This window comes from Aptenodytes patagonicus, chromosome 25 (genome assembly GCF_965638725.1).
Source record: "Aptenodytes patagonicus chromosome 25, bAptPat1.pri.cur, whole genome shotgun sequence".
NCBI classification, from domain to species: Eukaryota; Metazoa; Chordata; class Aves; order Sphenisciformes; family Spheniscidae; genus Aptenodytes; species Aptenodytes patagonicus.
In genome coordinates, this window is record NC_134973.1 from 3,386,146 (window position 1) to 3,406,910 (window position 20,765).

A 20,765-nucleotide genomic window follows, 5' to 3' on the forward strand; every position below is an offset into this window, starting at 1 on the left:
AGGACATCGGAGCTTAGCCTGCCATCGCTCCTCCCAAGTCCTAGTGCCTTCAGATGTCCCCCGGAACTGATGTCTTTGGTTTTTCTAGTATTTATCTTCTCAGCCCACTCCCCTGGCTGCTGCTCAACATTATGGATCTTTTCAGATGGGAACAGAGCTGCCAGGAGAGATAGTGGCTGTTTTCCATTTAGTGGGGCTTTGTTAAACAAAAGCCAAATATAGCCTCTGCCTCCTCCTGCAAGCTGACAAGGAGATGTCTTCATAGAAAGGTGTGTTCTTCCCATCGTGCTATCGGATCCTTTTCTGCACAGTTACCAGTAGTCAGAAACCAAAGGCAAGGAAGAGAAGACTTCCAGATTTGTGGCATTAGGAGCTCAGAGATGTCAGAGGAGAATTCCTGCATGCACGGATTTGCGAAGAGAACGGATAGCATGCCCTCACCACCAGTGTAGCTGGGGAAAGGTCTGGAGTGTGGAGGGAGAGACTGCAAACTCACCTGGACACTAACACTAGAAGATGACTTTCTGCCTAGAGAAAGGTGTAACGAGAGTACCACGGTATTCGCACAACCTCAGGCACCAGCACTGGCTCAAGAGAGCAGGCGCATGCTCCTTGCTCTCTCCTGTCACACCGCTACGGAAGATTTTTAGCTCTAGACATGAGGGTTTGTCCCTGTTGCCTGCTCCATCCTTCTTTCCACTGTCTGCTTCAGGAGGTACCGCATTTCAGAAAATGGAGCCATGTGAAGACCACACCGGTCACAATCTGAGACAAGATGGAGAGAACTTGAAAAGAAACAAGTGGGGTCAACATGCAGACAGATCTGGGGTGAGGATGACTCTTTTGAGGAGGGGCTGATATGTAACCTTCTGGAGAGGGGAGGCAAGGTGGGAAGAGGTGAGGAGAAATGGGGAGACATATGCCGGACAAGATCCGGTCAGCAAACAGCATCAACAGCAACAAACAACGGCAGGTGGGATGCAAACACTGAGTTGTCATGGAAACAGAACAAGACAATTAATTCAAACTGAGGCTAATCACAAAGAAATAAAACTGAACTAAAAGAGAAAGGAGAAAAAAAAAAAAAAGAAAAAGGAAGAACAAACCAGAATTTAATAACTGAAAAGCATCATTTGATGTATGGTAGAGCACTGAGAATCGGAGTCTGAAGGGAACAGACTGCTGCTGTCTGCATGGTTTTGGGCAGGGAAGGGAAGAGATTCCACTCACAAAACACAAGCTCAGGGCTGCGGAGCCGGAGCCGTGCAGAGCACGCTCACAAACAACTGCGAAGCAATTCTCCCCACCCTCCTCGCAGCACCCAGGGGTTTAGGTCAGCTTTGTGGGGTCTCAGGGCAGCATTACTTTTTGGCTGTTTTAGCGGCGTTTGTCACACTTAACTAATGGGAAGCAACCAGCACATCTGGGTGCCAGCTCAAGACAATGCGCTTTCTGTGAAAAGGGAGAATTTGGATTAGGGTTAGCGGCAGGCTAATGCAAGACCAAAACAGGCAGTAGCACTTCTGTTGTGCATCCCGGTTTAAAAAAAGCTACACACTTCTGTGTGCGCACAAATATACAAACATCCACACACCAGACTAGGATGTGACAGTAACTCCAAGGTTCAATGCTGGAGACCTCAGAGAGTCCCTAGATACATCCCTGCTACGGCTCAGGGCTGTGACAACCGCATTTACTGTAACAGGAAACACTTATAGGGCTCATCTCTGGATGCCAAGAACCATCATGCTGCTGTTTATTTTAATTGCTATACCACTCTGATTTGGCTGTTGACATGAGATTTGTCAAGCTGAGAATCTCTGGGTCAGCGTTTAGGTCAGGGCCTAGGAGGAGGAGAGCGGTGATGGGAAGAAAGCTTGAAGTGCAGCTAGAGATTGAATCAAGAACAATTTCAGCTCTGGGTCCAGCTGGGTTTCACACATAGCAGCTGAAAGAGTGAAATTTTACATGTAAAAAATGCGGTGAAGAGATTCCTTCCATTTTCCTATCCAACACATTCAAAGGACCGGAAAGAAAAGAAGAACTGCCCTCTCTGGAAAGGAAAAGTTGGGATGGGGCAGTCAGGGCTCTGCTTTATAGACACTTATCTAATACTTTTACCAATTTCTGGTTTCAAGAAGCACCTTCCCTGAGTTTCAGGGATGTTTGGTTTCCATGACAGCTTTGTCAGACCTGTTTTACGAAGCCAACCTTGCATGCATACACATATGTGCATGCTCCATGTGCATGTGCAACATCTCCCGATATACACACACAAGCAGGCACACACAAACACACATTGTCAATGGCCAAAAAACTCTCAGGAGCTTTTTTCAAACAAGGATACAGCTTGTTACTGATAGGACCAGATTTTAGAACTGGAGCTGGACATTTGTGATGCAAGTCAAATTACTTCAATGCAGAGAAGCCATTTCTGAGACACAGAAAGACTTCTTAAATGCAGTTAGTTATGAGTCTGTTTAATATCGTCTGTTGGGTAAGCATTTCGCACAGGCAAATCTGCACCCCAGATTCTGCTTAACATAACCTTCATTAGAAATGGAACAGATCCATAACTCTTCACACCCTTGTAAAGCCAATTGGTTTTGTTGCTGCTCACGGATGCAGAGAGGTTAACCCAGTTTGTGTTCTGTGAGTGGCATTTTCGGTGCATTATTCTTTCCAATGAGAAGGTACCAATCAACATCGCTAAGGTTCCCCACCACCACCACTCAGTTAAAAAGAGAGCTGGGGTCCACAAGGTGAGAGATGTTTTTGAAAGGGACAGATTTACAGACCTGATCGAAGAGACACTGGGAGATCCAGGGTTGACTTTTGCAACACCAGAATCCATCCTTAAAATGTGTTCCCAGGACGCTGCTAGTGAGAGAAATCTGAGGACCAACCAACCAGTTTGTGCTGAGGAAACCCACTGGTTCCACTTTTTAAGCCCCTTCCAGATTAGCTCAGGGAGAAAAATGTTGGAGAAGGAGCGAGGTGGGGAAAGGAGAACGTACTAGACAATAACCCGTCACTTCAAACCCCGATTCACATTAAACCAACTAAAAGATAAACATATTTTATATCTTAAAGAAGAAATTAATTGAAAAAAGAAACAAAAGAAAGTGAAGTGACTGGTTGAAAGCACCAAACAAAACCAAATGGTATTAAACATTTTGACACTCAGCAAGCTGCTGCTCCAAATGAGGTGAGAAGGCGGACATTATTGGCCATTTTGGCGAGACAGGAGTCATTCCGTCTTGCTCCAAAATGAGGAGGGGGTAGGGGAAAGGGTGCCAAAATAATGTGCAGCCTCTACATTATTAGTGAAGCTTAGATTACACCTGTCCTCCCCTCCCAAAAAGGTGGTCCGTCCCTGCCCCTGTGCTGTCCGTGCAGCCGCCTCTGCCTTCTCCCTCTCCCATTCCAATCGCAAGCTCATTCCGCTGGGGCGAGACGCTGTTCGGGTTTGGATTTCCGACCTCCGTCCCTCCAGAGGACGAGATACTTCCCTCCTCATGCCCATCTCCTTCCTAATTTCCTTCACGGTAAATAAAAATAAGTAAGTAAATAGGTAGATAAATAAAGAATGAGACCAAGGCTTGGATTTGGTCTGGAGGAAATCCATTACCTTCCCAATCATCGTTACTTTTTCACTTAAAAAAAACACATTAGTTGAATGACAGGCTGGCTGAACATCTCTGGTCTTTTGTAATTTTTTTTTTCTGTTGCTTTTTACAGGATTGCATATAAAATAATCTGAACCCAATTGTTTTTTCAAGCAGCTCTGTAACATTAAACACAGACTTTACTATTTTATTTTTGTTATTTTAATTTGACAAGGTGTAATCTAATTTTTTCCCCTAAAACAAAGAGAACAGCGATGCAAAAGGTGTAAGAGACACAGGCAGGCAGAGATTTCGAGATCAGTACAGCACAGTGTTCCTGCAAAGTGCCCTCTATAGAGAGATATACATATATATACATATATATACAGTTTTGATTTTTTTGTTTTGGTTTTTTTTTGGGGGGGTGGCTTTTTGTATCCATTTCCATTTCCTGATACCCTTGAGAAATCCTTCTGCAGAAACACAGCAAAGTTGTTTGTTTGCTTTGTTTGGTTTTGAACTCGAATTTCAGAGCTGAGGACACCCCAAACACGGACAGGGCGCTCCCCCACCCATGGAAGTGCTAATGTAACGCTTAAAAATTGTCACAGAACTCTCCCTCCCTAAACTTCAGTGCCTGGAAAATGGCACTACAGGGGCAGCTGTACAAACTAGTGGTGGTTCTGCCTCCCTCCTCTTCCATTAAAGAATTTATCAATGCTAGCCTAAAAAGGTATTAAAATGCCTATATTTTAAAATATCAGTGATTGTTTTGACCTTGTGGCTATTTGTTAAATCTACAGTGCAAGTGAAACTATTTCCTTCTAACCTCTAAATGGCATTGAAAGTGAAAAGCTTAGCAACCGTTCCACATGTCTATTGAGGGACGGGCTGAGCAACCAGCAGCTCTGGTTTGATGGTCAAATTACACGAGCCAAACTTAACCCAGGCGCAGGCTACAGGCTAAATTATTTGTTAAATTAGTCATGTTTTAATATATTTTGAAGCTTTATTTCCTGAGGTCCTAGGCACACCATTCCTGCCTTTTCTATGGTTTTTATTTTAATTGATTTCAACTAGTTTTGCTATTATGTGTTTAGCCCTGGCCTGTTTTCATCTTTGGTCTCTCAATGAGTTGAGGTTTTCCAGAGAGCCTTGAAAAATATTTGAAATGTTCTCAGCAGGAACTGGGCTGCAGAACCTGATTCTGGGTGACTAAGCACCGTACTTGACTCCTGCAGCAGAAGAGGCAAGGCCTAAGCAGGTGCAGCGAGCGCACTGTGCCGTTTTAAATGCCTGCTGAACCACTTAAAACTCCCTGGGCTTGAAAAGAGCAGAGCAACAAGAAGCTCGAGTGGAGGGGAAAAAAGATTATCCCTGCAGCACCACAACTGCTGCCTTTTGTAACTCCTGACAGGGCACCACTGTGTGAAATAGGGGAATATTTTTAATTCTGGTAAATTCAACCATGACAATTTGTCCTGTACCAACAGCAGCAGCTCTGCATACTCAGAGGTTGCTAAAGCACAGCCCACACAGCTCTACGGTGCATTGTTCATTCTCCCTTTCCCTTTGTAATATGGAAGAGCATGCAGAGACACTCAGTCCTTCCATACAGTGCTCTATCTTGAGCCAAGCAGCTGGCTATTTGGATCAAAACAGAGCAATCGAGGTGGAAGTCTGAAGCTTTCAAAATTAAGGGGAGAGCTACAAAGTGCTTCGTTTCAAGGGGGCAAAACAGCTGTGGCCATAGATCCTGGACAAGCAGACATATGCCCTCTCTGGGGCAAAGCCTGGACCCTGCACGTGTTGACTCACTGACGCTTGGAGAAAAATACTGTCGGGTATGAGTGATTCAACCTGGTTTCATCCACCAAAGTGGAGTGAGCATCTCAGCCCTTTTGGGCAAGATTCAAAGCCTCTTAAAAAGGCCAAAAATGTTTCCCTTCCATCCTAGCTGAAAGAAGGCTATGCAGCTCTCTGCATGGATGCCATATACAGACATTTGCTTTCTGCTCAGCTATGAGAACTGCCAGGCTCTCAAACCAGCCTCCCCTGTCCTAAGCAAGTCCCTGTCGCTGTGCAAGGAGAGGCACGACGCTCTCAAACACCACCACTGAGACAGACATCTCTTGATACACAGGACTTTGAATCTGTCCTTTCCTGCAATCACTATGGGCCAGAAGTTTGATAGTATTTGTGTCCCTAGGGATACAGAGACGCATCCAATGAGACTTTTGAAAGCCAGGTGAGTTGTATAGCTCCCATAAAAATCAGCATCCCCATCTTAAGGTGTGCTGACTCGCCCACTACAACTGTGTCTGTCTTTTCACTGACTACAGGTGAAATCTGGACAACTAGCTCAAACTAGAAACTTCCATACACCCTAGGCTGTGGTAGAATTCATCTCACCTGCTTCTGATCTGCTTTTGTGGGCCTCCATAAAGATACTTCTGCATTTGACCTTGGAAATTCCCTGTGAGCAGACTCTTTGTTATTTCGGACCACGGCATGATCTGATCTGTAATAATACACAAGGCAAACCCTCAACCAATAATTTCAAGACCGTGCCCATAACTTCTAGCAAACCATATGAGCTCTTTTAGCCAGGTATCAAGTCTCTATTTCCTCACCCAGTGTCATTCCAGCCTATTGTGACTACATCCAATTCAGCTTTAGTTTATTGTTGTTGATATTATTATTATTTTTATTGGCTCTTCAGGAAGAATTTAATCTTAAAACCTTCTCAGATCACAAGAGATTCTAGCAGCAGCAGTGCAGTTTGGACATGTTAAAAATACTTTATAAAAGATAAAATAAACAAATAAAAAACAATGGTGTATAAATCCCTTTTTAATTGCACCTAAATCCTGAAACTCAGACTCCTATTCATGAAGGAAAATCCTGTCATTAGTAGTGATTATCACCTTTTAGTCCTAGGCAGGAGGGAGGTGGGATGGGAACACCTCATTTCAAATACTATTCCTTCTCTCTTGCTCTTTTTAAACAGAACAAGCCTTTTTTTCGTCTTTTTTTTTTTTTTCTTTTTTCTTTCTTTAAATAGAGCACTGGGGCTGGGGGATGTCTTTTGGCTATTGTTGGCATCAAAGTTAGAAGAGCCACAGCTGGCTGCTTCAGAAAGACATTATCAACAGTGCAGCATTTCGGAGTGGTACCCTTGTATCTAAGAGGAGAGGGGGAGAGACTTGAAAGGGGGAAGGGGGAATACCAGCACTGAGGGTCCGAGCACTGAAATCTCAGCATTTTAAGAAAAAGAGAAGGACAGACAGAGAGAAAGAGAGAGATAGAGAAAGAGAGAGACAGATACTGTGTCAATACTGCACTGGATTTCTCAAAAATCACACAGCTTTAATACCTGTACACTAGGAAAGCCACTCCTTTGGTAGATAATTGAGTAGTGAGGACTGACGGGCAGAGGGAAATGGATAAACAGGGAAAGGAAGGGCATTCAATTCTGCAAAAGGCAAAAGCACCAAGCACCAATGGTACAACTAACACACTGCAAAAAACCCACCTGTTTACTATCCCATGTGGCTCACCCACTCAGGATGCACACATGGGAGGCAACAGAAGCTTCATGGGGATAAACAGGGAGATGAGAAGAGGGAAAAGAGGCATTTTCAGCTAGAATGTAACTTGTCGGATTTCTTGTTGCTGTTTACAATAGAGATGCAGCTGCCAGATGTGTCCCAGCAGCCTCTCTTGTGTCTACCACTGCTGCATTTCTCTTTCCACGCCCCTTTCAAAAGGAGGGCTCTACCTTCTCTGGACCTGGCTGGTTTTCAAGGTGCCTGTAGCCAGGCAATAATGGTTCAATGACAGGGAAGACAGAGTGTAAATGGGGAGAGGCAGAGCCATGAGACCCAGCTACCCTTCTGCGGAAGGCGGCTGGCTGGCTGCCCTTCACTTCCGACACCGCAAGGACGAGGCATCACCCTCCTACAAGGGAATCTGCCAAGTTCTGCTGATGAGACAAGGCACTGCCTGATGATGGGGCTCTCCACGCACACATGGGCGCTAAAGGAAAGACAACGGTGTGTGATTCAGTAACACAGCAGGAAGCTTTCCGTCTCTACCCATCCTGGGCTGAAAGCAGATTAGCTCCCGTCCGCAGTGTCTTAGGTACTACTGGAGGGAAATGGCCAGTTACCAGTGAGCGAGTTCTGTATCGCTGGGGAAGCCCTTCAGAGCAGGGATCAGGGTTTTTCTTTGTGTGCAGGATGTGGAACAAGAGCCACACCTCCAAGAAATATGTAAGTAATAACGTGACCCAGGGTCTGCTCTAACTCTTGGAACGACACCCTGGCTTCTTACCATCTTTTCCACTTCCCAGATCCCTCCCTCCCCCCAAAACAAAGGCTTGTCCCAAATAGCAGGGCTTCCATGGACAGGCGTTAGAGCTGTGTGACTCCTTTCCTCCTGGAGGGATTGAGGAGTTCAGTTACCACCGGGTGGGCAGGAACACTGGCTTCTCACAATGCGTTTGGAATAAACTACAGCACAGCATAACCAATCAAAACTGAAATAGGAAATCAAGAGAAAGCAAAAAACCCAACAGAACTGAAACTTTAGAAAGTAAGAGTAAATCCACTTCAAATAAACCAGAATTGTAAAAAAAAAAAAACTATACATATTTATATATAGAAAAAATAATTCATAATTAATTTAAAAAGTGGCATGCAAAGAAGATTGTTACATTCTCCTATCATGCATCAGGCCCAATGTCCAAACGGCAAGGTAACCATGACGACAAAAAAGTGCAAGAACTCAGCAACATTACCAAAGGATGCATAGAGAGGCCCACAATGCAACTCAACTCATCTCTGCGAGACCCGGGAACGGGCGGGTCTCGCTCATCTTAAAGATTTCTTGCTTTTTCTCTTTTTTTTTTTTATTTTTTTTTTCATTTTTTTCTCTTAAGAATGTAAAAATGTGGGTAAAGAAAGTAAAAAAGAAAAAAACCACACCAACCTTCTCGTAGCTCTGAGGGATGTTAAGGGGGTTTGATGCGGAACACAATGACATGAGGAGAAGAGAAAAATAGGGGAAACACAGAGAGAGTAAAAAAAGGCCTTCTCAAGGCTGTCAGCTGCAAATTGATTGTTTTTTTCTCTTAACCAAAATAAAAAGAAAGGAAAAAAAATGAAGATAGTAACGACCCTCTTTCCTGCCTTCCTAACTTTCCCCCTCCCATCCAGCTAGGTACCTTTTGTTTAAGAATAACCAAGCTCTGTACAGAGGTCAGACTGTGAGCAATCCTAATTCAGAATCAGCACCCGACAGAGGCGCCAACCCCAGAAAGGAGTTCTCACTTCTTTCAGTCCATCTGCTCTTTAGAGAAGGGGGAGCGGAACCTGTACCAGGCAGAGAAGACCCGATACAAAGGAGATCCCAGGCTGGAAATCCGCTCCCCCAGCCCGTGCTCCCACCAGCCCCCACACCCGGCTCTGCTTGCACTAACTCCACAATGGGACTGAATAAGGAAAAAGAAATAATTAGAAGAAGAAAAGAAAAGCAAAACAAAACCAAAACATTTCCTTGCAATGTTAAAACTTACAACTCCTATCCCAGGTGTTCTATAGAGACAAGCATGTTATGGGAGAAACAAGTCAATTGGAAACACAAGAGTGTTCAAGACTCTTTTAAAACAAAAAACGGGAAGAAAAATGTGCATGAACTTTCCCTCCCACCAAAGCAAATCCATTTCAGAAATTTGTTATCTTTCCACGATATTAACACACAAGAAACAAGGAATTAAACAGCATGAAAAACACCCAAACCACAGGCCGAGCTTGCTTACACGATGTTTTCTGCACTCTCTCGGCCGGCTAACGCTGGCTTTGTTTTTCAGGCAGGCCTCAGGGACACACAGGCTAACTTGGATAGAAAGAGGGCTATCCACCTGGAGCCGACTCTTATCCAGGTGCGGAGACAAGCAACTCCATGGTTACAACCTTTGTCTCCCAGGTAGTTTCCGAGTGGCCAGAAAGGTAGAAGAATTTATAAATAAAAGAATAATGAAAAATCCCCATGTTTTTTCCTGTTTCTTTCTTTTTTTTTTTTTTAAAAAAAAGAACCCAAAACGTTCCAGCTAAGCTGTCTCCAAAGGATTTAGCCCTGAATTAGTATCAGATCCAGATTTACGTTCCCAAAAGAAGAATTTCGGGGCCCAGGCGACAGGGCAAATTTCAAACGCAATTTTCCAGCTGGCCACAAAAGGCTATTTAAAAATTTAGCTTGGAAACATTAAATTATTAAAAGCCTTCTCTCCATGTGCATGTGATTTAGTGAGCGTGAGACACGAGAGAGAGAGAAAGAGAGAGAGAGAGGAGTGCACACAGGAGCATGGCTCTGCATTTGACTGCAGAGTTAACGTGAGTGTAGGTGGGAGGCGCTTCCTCTGTCGATGGGATGGAAATGGGAACAGTTTGCTGGGATGTAACTTTTCTTTTTTCCTCCCAATGGTATTTTTCTTTTTTTAAAAAAGCGAGAAGGACCAGCCCTGCTCTCTCATTACCAAAAGGGTTTTGCTGTGGAAAGATATTAAACCAAAGCTACACACAAAATATTACAGGTCAGAGAGATTAAAATGAGGTAACAAAGAAAGCAGAAAGGCTATTGCCCCACCGGGTGTGAGAACATCGAGGGGACATCAAGCAGAAGCCGATCCCCCTGTCATCTGTTCCTCATGCTACATGGGTGAAGGAATCTGTCACTGTGGCAGAGATGTCTGCTGGCCGTCTCCAGCTTTCTGCGAGTCTGTGCCCACGGCCAGTGTTCATGCCCAAGGAACCAGTGACAAATTACTGCTGGCAAAGGGAAAACCAGCTGGGACTTGGGCGAGAAGTGAGAATGCACCCTCCTGTTGCAATCTGGTGAGATCCGGGGGACAGAGAGCTCAGTGGAGGGGGCTGAGAGGGTCCTCCCCTCCTCTCGCACCCACACCAGGAGAACTGAAACCTTCTCACTTCCAGAGAGCAGGGATCCTTTGGGAGAAAAGGGGATTATGGCCTCTTTGCAGCCAAAGCTGTTCATTCCCCTCTGGGCCCTGCAGGTTGATGCTGGCAGATTCTTGGGCATGCCAAGTCACACTTGGCTTCACTGTGGGTGACACAGCCTTGTATTGCTGCTCTGCAACTCTGGCGCGGTAGCTGGAGCCACCAGCAATGGTGAGGAAGTCAGGGTGCACCAGGATCCCCCTGCAGCGCACTGTACGGATCCAACCGATTAACACCAGTGCTTCCCCTGCACTTGGGGACAGGATCAAATCAAACAGCTGGGGACAAAGGAAGGCCATGGAGAGGGAGATATTTGCCAGCGTTGTGAGCCGATGCGCTCCCTACCTCTCACATAAAGGTTAGCAGGGGAGGAGTAGCGCACTCCGGCGCTGTTGCTGGCGACGCATTCATACTTCCCCTGGTCTGTCTCCTCGCTGCTTTCAATCTGCAGGCCACCTGGGAGGAGAGAAGAAGACCGCAGCAAAGACACGATCATCACCATTTTGTTTTGTTTTTAAGAGAGAGCAATTAGCGTCAATGTTTTGCTTTCTCTTCCCCTTGGGCTAATACACACTGGGACACTCCCCGGGGGTCTTGGGCTATGAGCTCTGGAAGTACTGAGCCCTCTGCCGATATCAGCTAATGTCTGTGCTCAGCGTTACGGCTGGACACATACGCAACAGAAAGAGAAAATTTAATACCCCCTCTCTATACTGAGTGTTACTCTCCGTACGGAAATGATCAGCGAAAGTATCAACTTTTGTGGCTTCTGCAATGCAGACATTCTGCACCAGAAACCATGAAATCAACTTCAATAATCCATATTACTGTGATCCCCAGAAATCTATCAGAAGGCAGTTGACTTCCCCTTGCTTGATTTGAAGCAGTGACCATAAAAGTGAAAGCCTTTGTCACCCACTGCCTACGATCCCCGGAGCATTTTTATCACTGCTGCCCTCGTTTTGTGCCTAAATACCTGGAAGCCTGCAGGAGATAAAAGTCAGTGTGAAAAGCACCTTACTGATAGTAAATTTTGCCAAGGGAAAACCTTGTAAATACTGCATTGGAACTTTGAAATTGCCTGTGTGGTTTACACCGACTGGGCCAAAAGGATTAAGGTCTTTCTTAAACCCGTACATTATTGCAGCCTATAAGAATATACCCAGAGCCCATACTAAACACTCCTGTAAGCAAACATGCAGAGATATGCAGCATGTAACATGGAAGAAAATTGCCTCATTTACCTCAGAAGACTTCATCCCTGCAAAACTCCAGTTAAAATACATACTATATAAATAATTCAGCAGGCTATCAAATGTTTTATGTATTAGGAGTACATGATTATACTACAGATATGGACAGAGCTCACATGTGGTAAGACTCTTAACTCCCATCTCTGGGAAAAAAAACCTAAATATGAAAACCAAACAATTCCAGCTCAGCGTAATATTATTGACAAAATCTTAAGTGAGAAAAGTGCAAATGATATCAGTGTTGGTTGCAGATACAGCCTCTTCAGGAAGGAAAAAACAGTGTGTTGACATGAGGAGGACACGGAGCTCATGTTCCTCTGTGTGTGCATGGGTGAAAAAGGATGCCGCGTGGGAAGACGTGAGGCTGTGAATTTGACAGGGATGGGGTGTGATAGTGCGACTCCTGCCAGCATCCACTGTGTCTGGTAGCTCCCAAAGGCAAAACAGATAGAATTAAAAAACAAAAAACCCCACCCAAGCCACTAAACCAAACTAAATTCATTTCAAAAGAATCTGTGGGTATTTCAGTATAACAGGAGTTAGAAACCAAATAGACTGAAGCTTCACACCGAGACACCAGCTGAGCATATTTCATACTGAATTACAGCTCGAGCATGCTCTGTCATCTGAAAGCTCCACTTTGGTGGAGAGCTGGTCAGTGAGTTTTCCCAGAAATTTCTGTGAATTTGGACAAATCTGTGGGTTGCTTCCACTGGCTGCAGACAAATTTTTCGTGTGGCTCATGAGCTCATGAGCACTGCTTGTCTGAGCATACACCAGGGGAGACAAAGCCACACTGCAGAGCAGGAACAGAACCATGAACTGCAGGCAAGCAGCTTTGCCAGGGGAGAAAGGACTCGCCCCTTTCATCTTGACCACTGCAGCTTTGCTGGTGAATGCAATGGTGGAAATTACATTGTAGAGAGGTCAATGAGTTTTCAGCACTCGTCAGGAGCCAATAGAGATGATGTGTGAAAAAGTAAATCTCACCTACAGCACCTCCTGTTGCTTTTACCAGCAGAGAATTACGGACTTTTAAATTTGCCAGTGTAGATAAAACCAAAGCAGGGTCTTCCAAGGGGTGCACACCCAATTCCTGCTGACTTTCAATGACAGCTTGAGGTCTAATTATCTTTTTGGCTCCATTAAAGAGGCAGTGCAGAAGCTACTTACCACAGGTATCTCTCCCAGAAAAACCTAAGGGTAAGAGAGTGGGGAGGAAGGGGAAAGAAGGCTCTGAAGCCAAACAATTGAGTACGCTGAGATGCTAAGTGCTGAAGATCTGAGCAAAGGATTGGAAAACTTTCACCACCATCCGTGGCTCGGGAACACTATGCACCAATCAAGAGAAGGCCCTAAGTATTTACCAAGCTTTGATAGCATTTAATGCTCAAGATAAACTTCAGACCTTCACAGTCCTGGAGAGATTAGCTCTTAAAACTCTACCATAAATCTGAGGCAGCACAGCCCGAGACGTTATTAGAATAACAGTATCAGTATTACCAAGTGCACCCAGCAAACAAAAAAGGACATTATAACCATATATAAAATAAAGACAGGTATAAAAAAGAAATATCCAGAGGTGAAGCAGGACAAGACAACATAACAACAACAAGAATCTATATTGAGCACAGGTCAATGAAACAGGAACTGAGTGGAGAGAAGTGTTTGGCGAGTGGGTGAGTGAGTGAGTTGGGGGTGTCTTACCTCGGATCGGTGTACCTTCTGCAAAGAAAACAAAGAAAATAAGTGAAAAGACTGTAAAATCCCAAACACCTGGACTGCCCGTGGGAAAAGGACCTGAGTCAAGGAAGACAGTTCCCAGTAGGAAACTTCCTGCTCTACCTCATCTTAAATTATAGGGACAGACTGAAGAGGGTTTGGGGTACTTCAGATGGGGATGCCCTTTTTAAAGCAGTCCAATTCAGCTAGCTGTTGGCAGAGCCACCATGGCACTTGGCTTGAAAAGTCTTAAGACTGACTCCATCTTGTTGCTAAGAACGCAAAGAAAGTCTTCAAGCTCTCAGCTAACATTACTGTTTGCTACTTGCAGAACATATGATGAACCTGCATTTATCTTCATCACTCCCGGGGAACAGGGTCGGCATTATGGCCGTGCTAGCCCAGACAGGGAAAGGGACCTCCAGGTACCTTGCATCACATTAAGAGTTGCAGGTTTGATCCCAACTTTGCTAGCAAATTCCCAGTTCCAAACTTAAGTTATTGGCACAGATGTGCGAGGAATTCAAGGCATGTCCTTATCAGGACCTTCAGTTATCCTTCAGTGGTTCCACATCGAGACTGAAGCCAGATGCGCTGCACTAAAGAAGGCCATGCTACTGCACAAGTGAAAGGGCTACCGCGTGCAACTGCTCTGGAAGCCTCCCTAATGCCAGTGCAGGAGAGGGGGCGTATGGAGAGAGAGGAGTCCTGCTACACTTGCCTGTTAAGTACATCTCCCTTGGGTTATTTTTATTCAACCCCCCGCCAGTTGTCTCTAAGTGCCTAACCTAAGTCTTCTGCCTAGGCAGGTCTCTCACATGAGAGGAAGTGACACTGGCTGGTGAACCATGCCACAGTCAATGGTAAAATCACTGTCCCCCTGTTTGACCTCCTGAGGTTGCAACCATCTTCCTTTGAAAACACGGCAGGTCCTTTTGCTCACAGGGGCATTCAAACATGTCACACAGCTTATCAAAGAAGGGGTTTTAGTTGGTTGGTTTTTACCCCAATCCTGAGAACAGGGCAGATTCCGCAATTACAAGTATTGTCTCTTACTAGGGAGAAATGCAAGAGCTTCTCTGCAATGGTAACAATGCTATCATTCTGCAGCACCTCCCAGCCAGGGCTTGTATAGCACATTACATGATAAATATCAGCCTTATACTCTCTCCTCTTCCCCAGTGAGGTACAGCAGCATTACTACCCCCACTTTACAGACGGGGAAACTGAAGTAGAGGTGAAGCAACTTGCCCAAGGTCACAGAGGGAAGTCTGTGGCAGAGGCAAGAACAGGAGTCAAAGCCTCCTGCGTGCCAATCTTCTGCTTTAACCACCAGAAAACCCCTTCCCTCCTTATCCTTCAGCCCTGTTCATCCTTCTTGTGCTGCGGTTCAATCCTCCATTTTCAGGATAGAAGGTAAAAATATATAGATACCAATTACAGTTCACCTTTATTTTTCAAAGGAGATGAGGGAAGAGAGGTATTATAGTGTTAGGATATTAGATTCTAGTTATATTCAGCTTCTAGTTAAGAGGTTAGGTTATTTGCTAGAGAAAAGTTAGCATCTAGTTAGGGTTAGGAACTAGCTAAGGTTAATAAAGCGGGTTGGTTAGCTATCAGGACAAAGGTTGGAGAGACAGTGCTTGAAAGAGGAAGAGGTGGGGGGAGCGTGTACTTGGGCAGATCTCCACACAGGAGACGGCGGGAAGGTTTTAAAAAGCGCACGAGAGAGAGAAAGCAGCAAAGGGTTATAGTTCAATTCAGTGGAAATAAAAACAGCCTCTGTTACATCCTTCTGTCTCAAAACTGGAGTGAAAATCTGCCATCTGTGGCACAAATCTGGAACAAGGCTAATGGGAAAAGGGTAGAGGAGGGGACGAGACCCCAACATCACCCACCGCTATAAAGCTTCTTTGGCCTTGGCTAAGCCTGGCAATTTCCTGCAAAGGTTCACTCTAATTGACAGGAGAAACACGCTGGAAGTTAGAGCTATGTAAGCATAGATACAACAGCAGCCGTTACCTTCTTGTGTCATTGTAGGTTTAGTCATTCCCCGTTCCCTCTAAGCATCAGCGTTGCCCCTGGAAATAGGTTGTCAGCAGCTCTCAGAGACAGACTGTCTTGGAGACAGTGCTCCTGGAGAGCAAGATAAGCCAAGCAATGCCACCTTGGTCTTTCCAATTCTAACTGTGGCACACGGGACAGAGGTGAGGAGCAAAACATATTTTGCAAGATGCCCCACACCAGGGATGGAGGGGACAGAATTTGAATCAAAATGAGATCAAGTAACTTGCAAGGAAAGAACAGTAGTTTGAATGGCGGCAGGGACACAGATGGTAGATTTTCACTGTTGGAATTTCACATCTAACCAGCTCCGTATTTAATATAGGGGCAGCAGGATGGTGCTAGAAGAGGATATGAAATAGATTAATTATTCTGAAGAACTCTGACAGGTCCTATAAGATTTGATACGGGGTCATGGTGGTGGAGGGGAGGCACCTGCATTCAGTAGCTGGCTTGCCTGGTGTCCTAAACAGTGCACGAGCAAACACACAAGGCTAACTGCTGTCCAGGGCAGAATAAGGGCATGAGCCTTGCAGGAAAACTAAAGGAAGAGGAACTCACACTGGATGCTGACATGAGTGAAAAGCTGGTTTTGAGATGCCACGTGCAAACTATTCATATTGCCTTCCACAGCCTCCCAGGATCTGAAGATCTGCCTATTTAGGGCAAATTTTGAGGCTGCACGAGCCCAGATGGCCAGCCTAGTGTTTAGCAGCAGAGGCAAAAGGCAGCTTAAAGGACTTGCCTCTGGATTATAAAGGACCAAGATGGTGCCAGGCAGAATACCACGTGCAGGTGTCCCCCTCTCTCACAGAGGATGGGATCTGCTCTTCCACCATCCCTTCCTCTGACTTCCCACACAGCAAGCTGCCTACGGATTCTCCAAGCCTTGAAAACAGGGAGAGGAGGACAGTCACCATTGCCATGGCAATGACAGAAAACACATCCCCACCTTCTGTCAGGCCACGTGTGAGAACATGTGTGTGCTATGCTCCTCTCCCAAGGGCTGGAGAGAGCTTTCTATTCTAAACAAGCAAGCAATCATCAAGGGCCTTCTGCAATTTTAAAATGCCGGATCCTGGCTGACAGCTGCAATTGCTACATCTCTAATAACAAAAGGGGACTTGGCACACGGAGGAAATGTGACGTGAGTTCTGCAGACAGGCTCCTGGCTTCTCAAGGGACAGAGATGGTCTGGACGGGGGGGCTTTTCCTTTGCTCAACCCTTTCCCATAGCCTGTGATTTACAGCTTCAATTTGAAAATGCTGCACCGCCACCTCTCCCTTCGGAAAATGCCAATAACCCTGTTAGATGTGAAACTCCAAGACCTCCTGCAGGTGTGAACACAATTATCACAGTTCCAGGGTACAAGCTATTGTGTAATTGGGGAATTCCAGGACAACTGTTGCTAAATGACAAAAAAAAAAAAAATCTATCCAATGTTAGGAGGTTCATATTTAGCTGTTATCTCTTTATATAGATATATTAATTAGGATGATTATTGGTTTTGTAGCCTGCAATACCCCTGCAGAAATTCATTAAGAGGGCAGAATATCCCTACCGAAAGAGTTAGTAGAAGAAATGCATAGCATGCCTCTCAAGAAGCTGTTACAAAGGAATTAGTTTGAAGGGCAAGGGTTACAAATCTGGACATTAGCAGGTTTGGGGTTTTTTGGTTTGATTTTTTTTTAATTGAACAAACTTACCAAAGGTCTCTGAATGTTAAAAAAAGGTGGGGAAAAAAAGAAAACAAAAAGGAAAAAATAAGTTTGTTATAGCCAGTTATTTAGAAAACAGAAGACAACAAGAAGACACAAAAGGTTTTAGTGTTTCTATGATGCAAGAAGGTGGCTGCAGGCTGCCTCCCGTTATCCCCCCTAGGTGGCACGGCTGAGCAAAGGACATTGGCTTCTACTTTAAATGTCCTGAGACTGCTTGCATCGGGGTTAAGCAGAAATATCCGTTTCTCTTCCACCACCAAGACCAGTTAAACTCTTAGACAACCTGGGTCTCTAAGGCTGAAATGTTCATGTATGTCTAAGGGAAGCCTAGACAGAGGTTCTTCCCATTCTCCTTTGATTGACAATTCAGCTTTTCATTCAGTCAAAACCCCCAAGCATTAAATGTTTGCCAGTTGCTTGGAAAGTTTACCTGGAGATGGAAAGGAGAAGAAGAAATACTGGATAGAGAAAAGCCTCTATGGTTAATGACATATCACCTGTTTCTCAATTATATGGAAGACCCATAAAATAATGGGTCCACAGGATGATGTGAATATAATGACCATCGTCTCGGAGGTCCATTTATATTGCCAGCAAAACGTTCATTTTTTTTTTAACATAAATGAGAACCAAATCTGGACACGGCTACCCAATTTTGCAGAGCTCTGTGTATGACATTCATTTGTACCTTCTAATGAGCTAATTTGCATGTTTGCCACTGACTCATATATTGATATAAATTCAGTTCTTAACACCCGTCGTAATAAAGCAGCATGGCTGCTATCCTAATGACTTTATCTCCAAGACAGAATCTGGGTGACTGTCCTGTCCTGCCGCTCTCTCAGCCTGGCCCAGCCTCCATCAGGGAGCAATGCACAGCCAAGTCTTCAGAGGCAACACAGTCGCTGGCTTCTATGCTAAGCCTGTTAGCACAAAGGTGCAGAGATGAAGTTGTGATTTAGTACCAGGGTCACTCCTCCTCCCTGCGCTCCTATTCACAGAGGGACTGTCAAAGACCCGTTAGTTGGGTGTAATTGTTAATCCCCAAGAAGCTGGGCTGGAGTCATACTGATGACCTGCGGGTGAAAGACACTGAAGCTCATTAGCAGTGTCCTGAAGCATCCAATGCCCTAATGCGTGCTAGTGCCACACTTCTGGCAGCAAAGTTTGTTTTCTGGAAAGATAAATATATTAAATTAAGTTCTGACTTTAGCAGCACTCGCATCATCAGCGCTCAAACAGGCATCGCCTTGCACATCACCCTCAGGTTACAAATACACACTTGAATCTGTTCTGCCTTGATCTTAAAACAACTCCTTTCCACTGACTAAAATACTAACACAGTACAGATGACTCTAATGTTAGTACATTTTGCATTTTCACAGGCCTTTGCATCACAGAACATGCAAGTTTTGAAAGCCAATAAAAGTAGACGAAATAGGGGAACTCAGAAGTCCTGACTGTCCAGGAATCTGCACTCCCTTTCACACAAGCAACACGTTTCCGCTCCAAAGGACAACAGGGATGCTTCAGGGTTTCACCAGCTTACTAACTCAAAGCAGCTGTAAATGAGATTAATTCTCAGCAGGTATCTTCTGATTTATCAGAAAGGCCAAGGGTTCACTCTGAGGCTAACCAATTCACTGGAATAAAAATGCAGCACTCAGGTGGCTTTAAGGAAAACACCAGATCAAACCCAGTTAAAGAGTATAAAAGCATTCTAGCAAGATGAAAAATAATCTGCCTGTGCATTACTCACACTTCAGATCATGGTCACAGAGCATGATATAATTCTAGTTTACCTCTCATTATTTATGCTGAGTGATCTTTTTTAATTTGCATTTGCCTCAGCTGTTAGGATAAAACAGGGAGGTCAATCTCATCTGTGTTTGCGGGATTCAACAATCCATTCTAATTTAACAAAGCAGTTTAAGTATCTGCTTGTAAGTTTGCTTCACTGAATAAGGACGCATTTATGCAGGTATACAAAAGCTACGCTGAACTGGAACTACACTGAATCTTTTCCACTGGTGGCCCACGGAACTAAAAATCTTTATATAGAATCTTTGCCAAACAAGGCAAGAGGAAAACCAGGCGGTTACGTTCTCTGATGTTCAGATCCAGCACTACAGCAGTCAGAACTGGGCAGAGGCAGTTGGCTATCACTTGGACTGGCTGACTTGTAAAATGTCTAATACGAACAGAGCAACCCCAGTTGCTTCAGTGAAGCCTCTGCTTTCCCTTTGCCTACAACAATGCTATTCTTTTGCCAAAAAAGACTCTTGAAAATGCTCCATCTCTCTTGGCCAAAGGAATGTTCTGAGTAGCTGAAGTGACGCTAGTGCTTGCTAGGTCCAACCACACAGACACGTTTTCTCTAGGCTGGGTCAAAGCAGTCAGTCCAAGCAGTATTTGAAAAGGATTATTTCTCGGGTTAGTTTTTGTCAAAAGGTAAAACTTCCAAAGCTTTTTTTCATATTTGCAGCTATCAGAAAGAAACTAGGGGGTTTTTTTAAGTTAAGAAATGGAAGTGCTTTATCAGTAGTATTCAAAAATAAATATACCTGTGCCCTCCTTGCACGCGCACACACACACACTCACACAGTGAACTGGCAGATTTAACAAGTATAAAAACAGCTCCCGAAACGTGAATATTAAGAGATGTCACACTGACACACACACAAAACAACAAACATAAAACAAACAAAAGAGACAGATGGACAAGCAGATGGGGAAAGACGAAAAACTGACAAGAGCCACGGAGCTGGGGTACATCTGTTCATGGAGACCCACTCCGTGGGCAGTGCCACTGAGCACCAAGGGGTCACTCCAGAATGCTCACAACTGCTCTCCAGCGATGAGACTGGAGGGACTTGATGCCGGAGCGATCCTGCAAGAGCTGTTCTTCAGTGCCAGCTTTGAGAGGCTCAATTTACACTAACAGGATCATGTTTTGACAGTCAGAGGCTGCCTGACCTGTGGACCCTATACCAGATGCATGTGGCCTAAAATGCCATGTCTGCTGTAGTGGTTTTCTTTCTTCCTTACTCAGTTCTTGGTCTGAGGAAGAAACCCTCAGCTCCCATCCAGTCCCTGGTTCCCCCTGAGCTGGAAAAGCACCATTATCCAGTGAACTAGTTACTGCATCTCCTGGATGGGAATCAGCTTCCCTGCTGTGATTCCCTTTATGTCAACTAGGAAGTAGAGAAGGCCAGGAGGATGGGTTGGAGGGGAAAATACTCCAACCACTCCCTGAGTAAGAACACGAGTCCCAAAACCAAAGAAAAGCTAATGCCCCAATCCACATCAGTGGTGCCCATGTCTATCAGCCCTCTCTTCTGCTTAAGAAACCTCTGAGCAGTCTCTTCACATCTCTA

At 44.8% G+C, this 20,765-nt stretch overlaps 1 protein-coding gene across 13 annotated transcripts in view; it reads right to left on the reverse strand.

Moving 5' to 3' along the window:
• PTPRS (protein tyrosine phosphatase receptor type S) overlaps positions 1 to 20,765 on the reverse strand; it is a 165,074-nt gene that overhangs the window by 51,118 nt on the left and 93,191 nt on the right. For 7 of the 13 annotated variants that reach the window (XM_076359505.1, XM_076359507.1, XM_076359500.1 and 4 more), the window contains 2 exons: positions 10,973 to 11,083; positions 8,601 to 8,612 (listed from right to left, as the gene is read on the reverse strand). In XM_076359505.1, coding sequence (XP_076215620.1) covers positions 8,601 to 8,612; positions 10,973 to 11,083 — 123 coding nt within the window. The remainder of the gene's footprint in view (positions 1 to 8,600; positions 8,613 to 10,972; positions 11,084 to 20,765) is intronic. The other 6 variants (XM_076359506.1, XM_076359511.1, XM_076359504.1 and 3 more) reach the window with 1 other exon arrangement.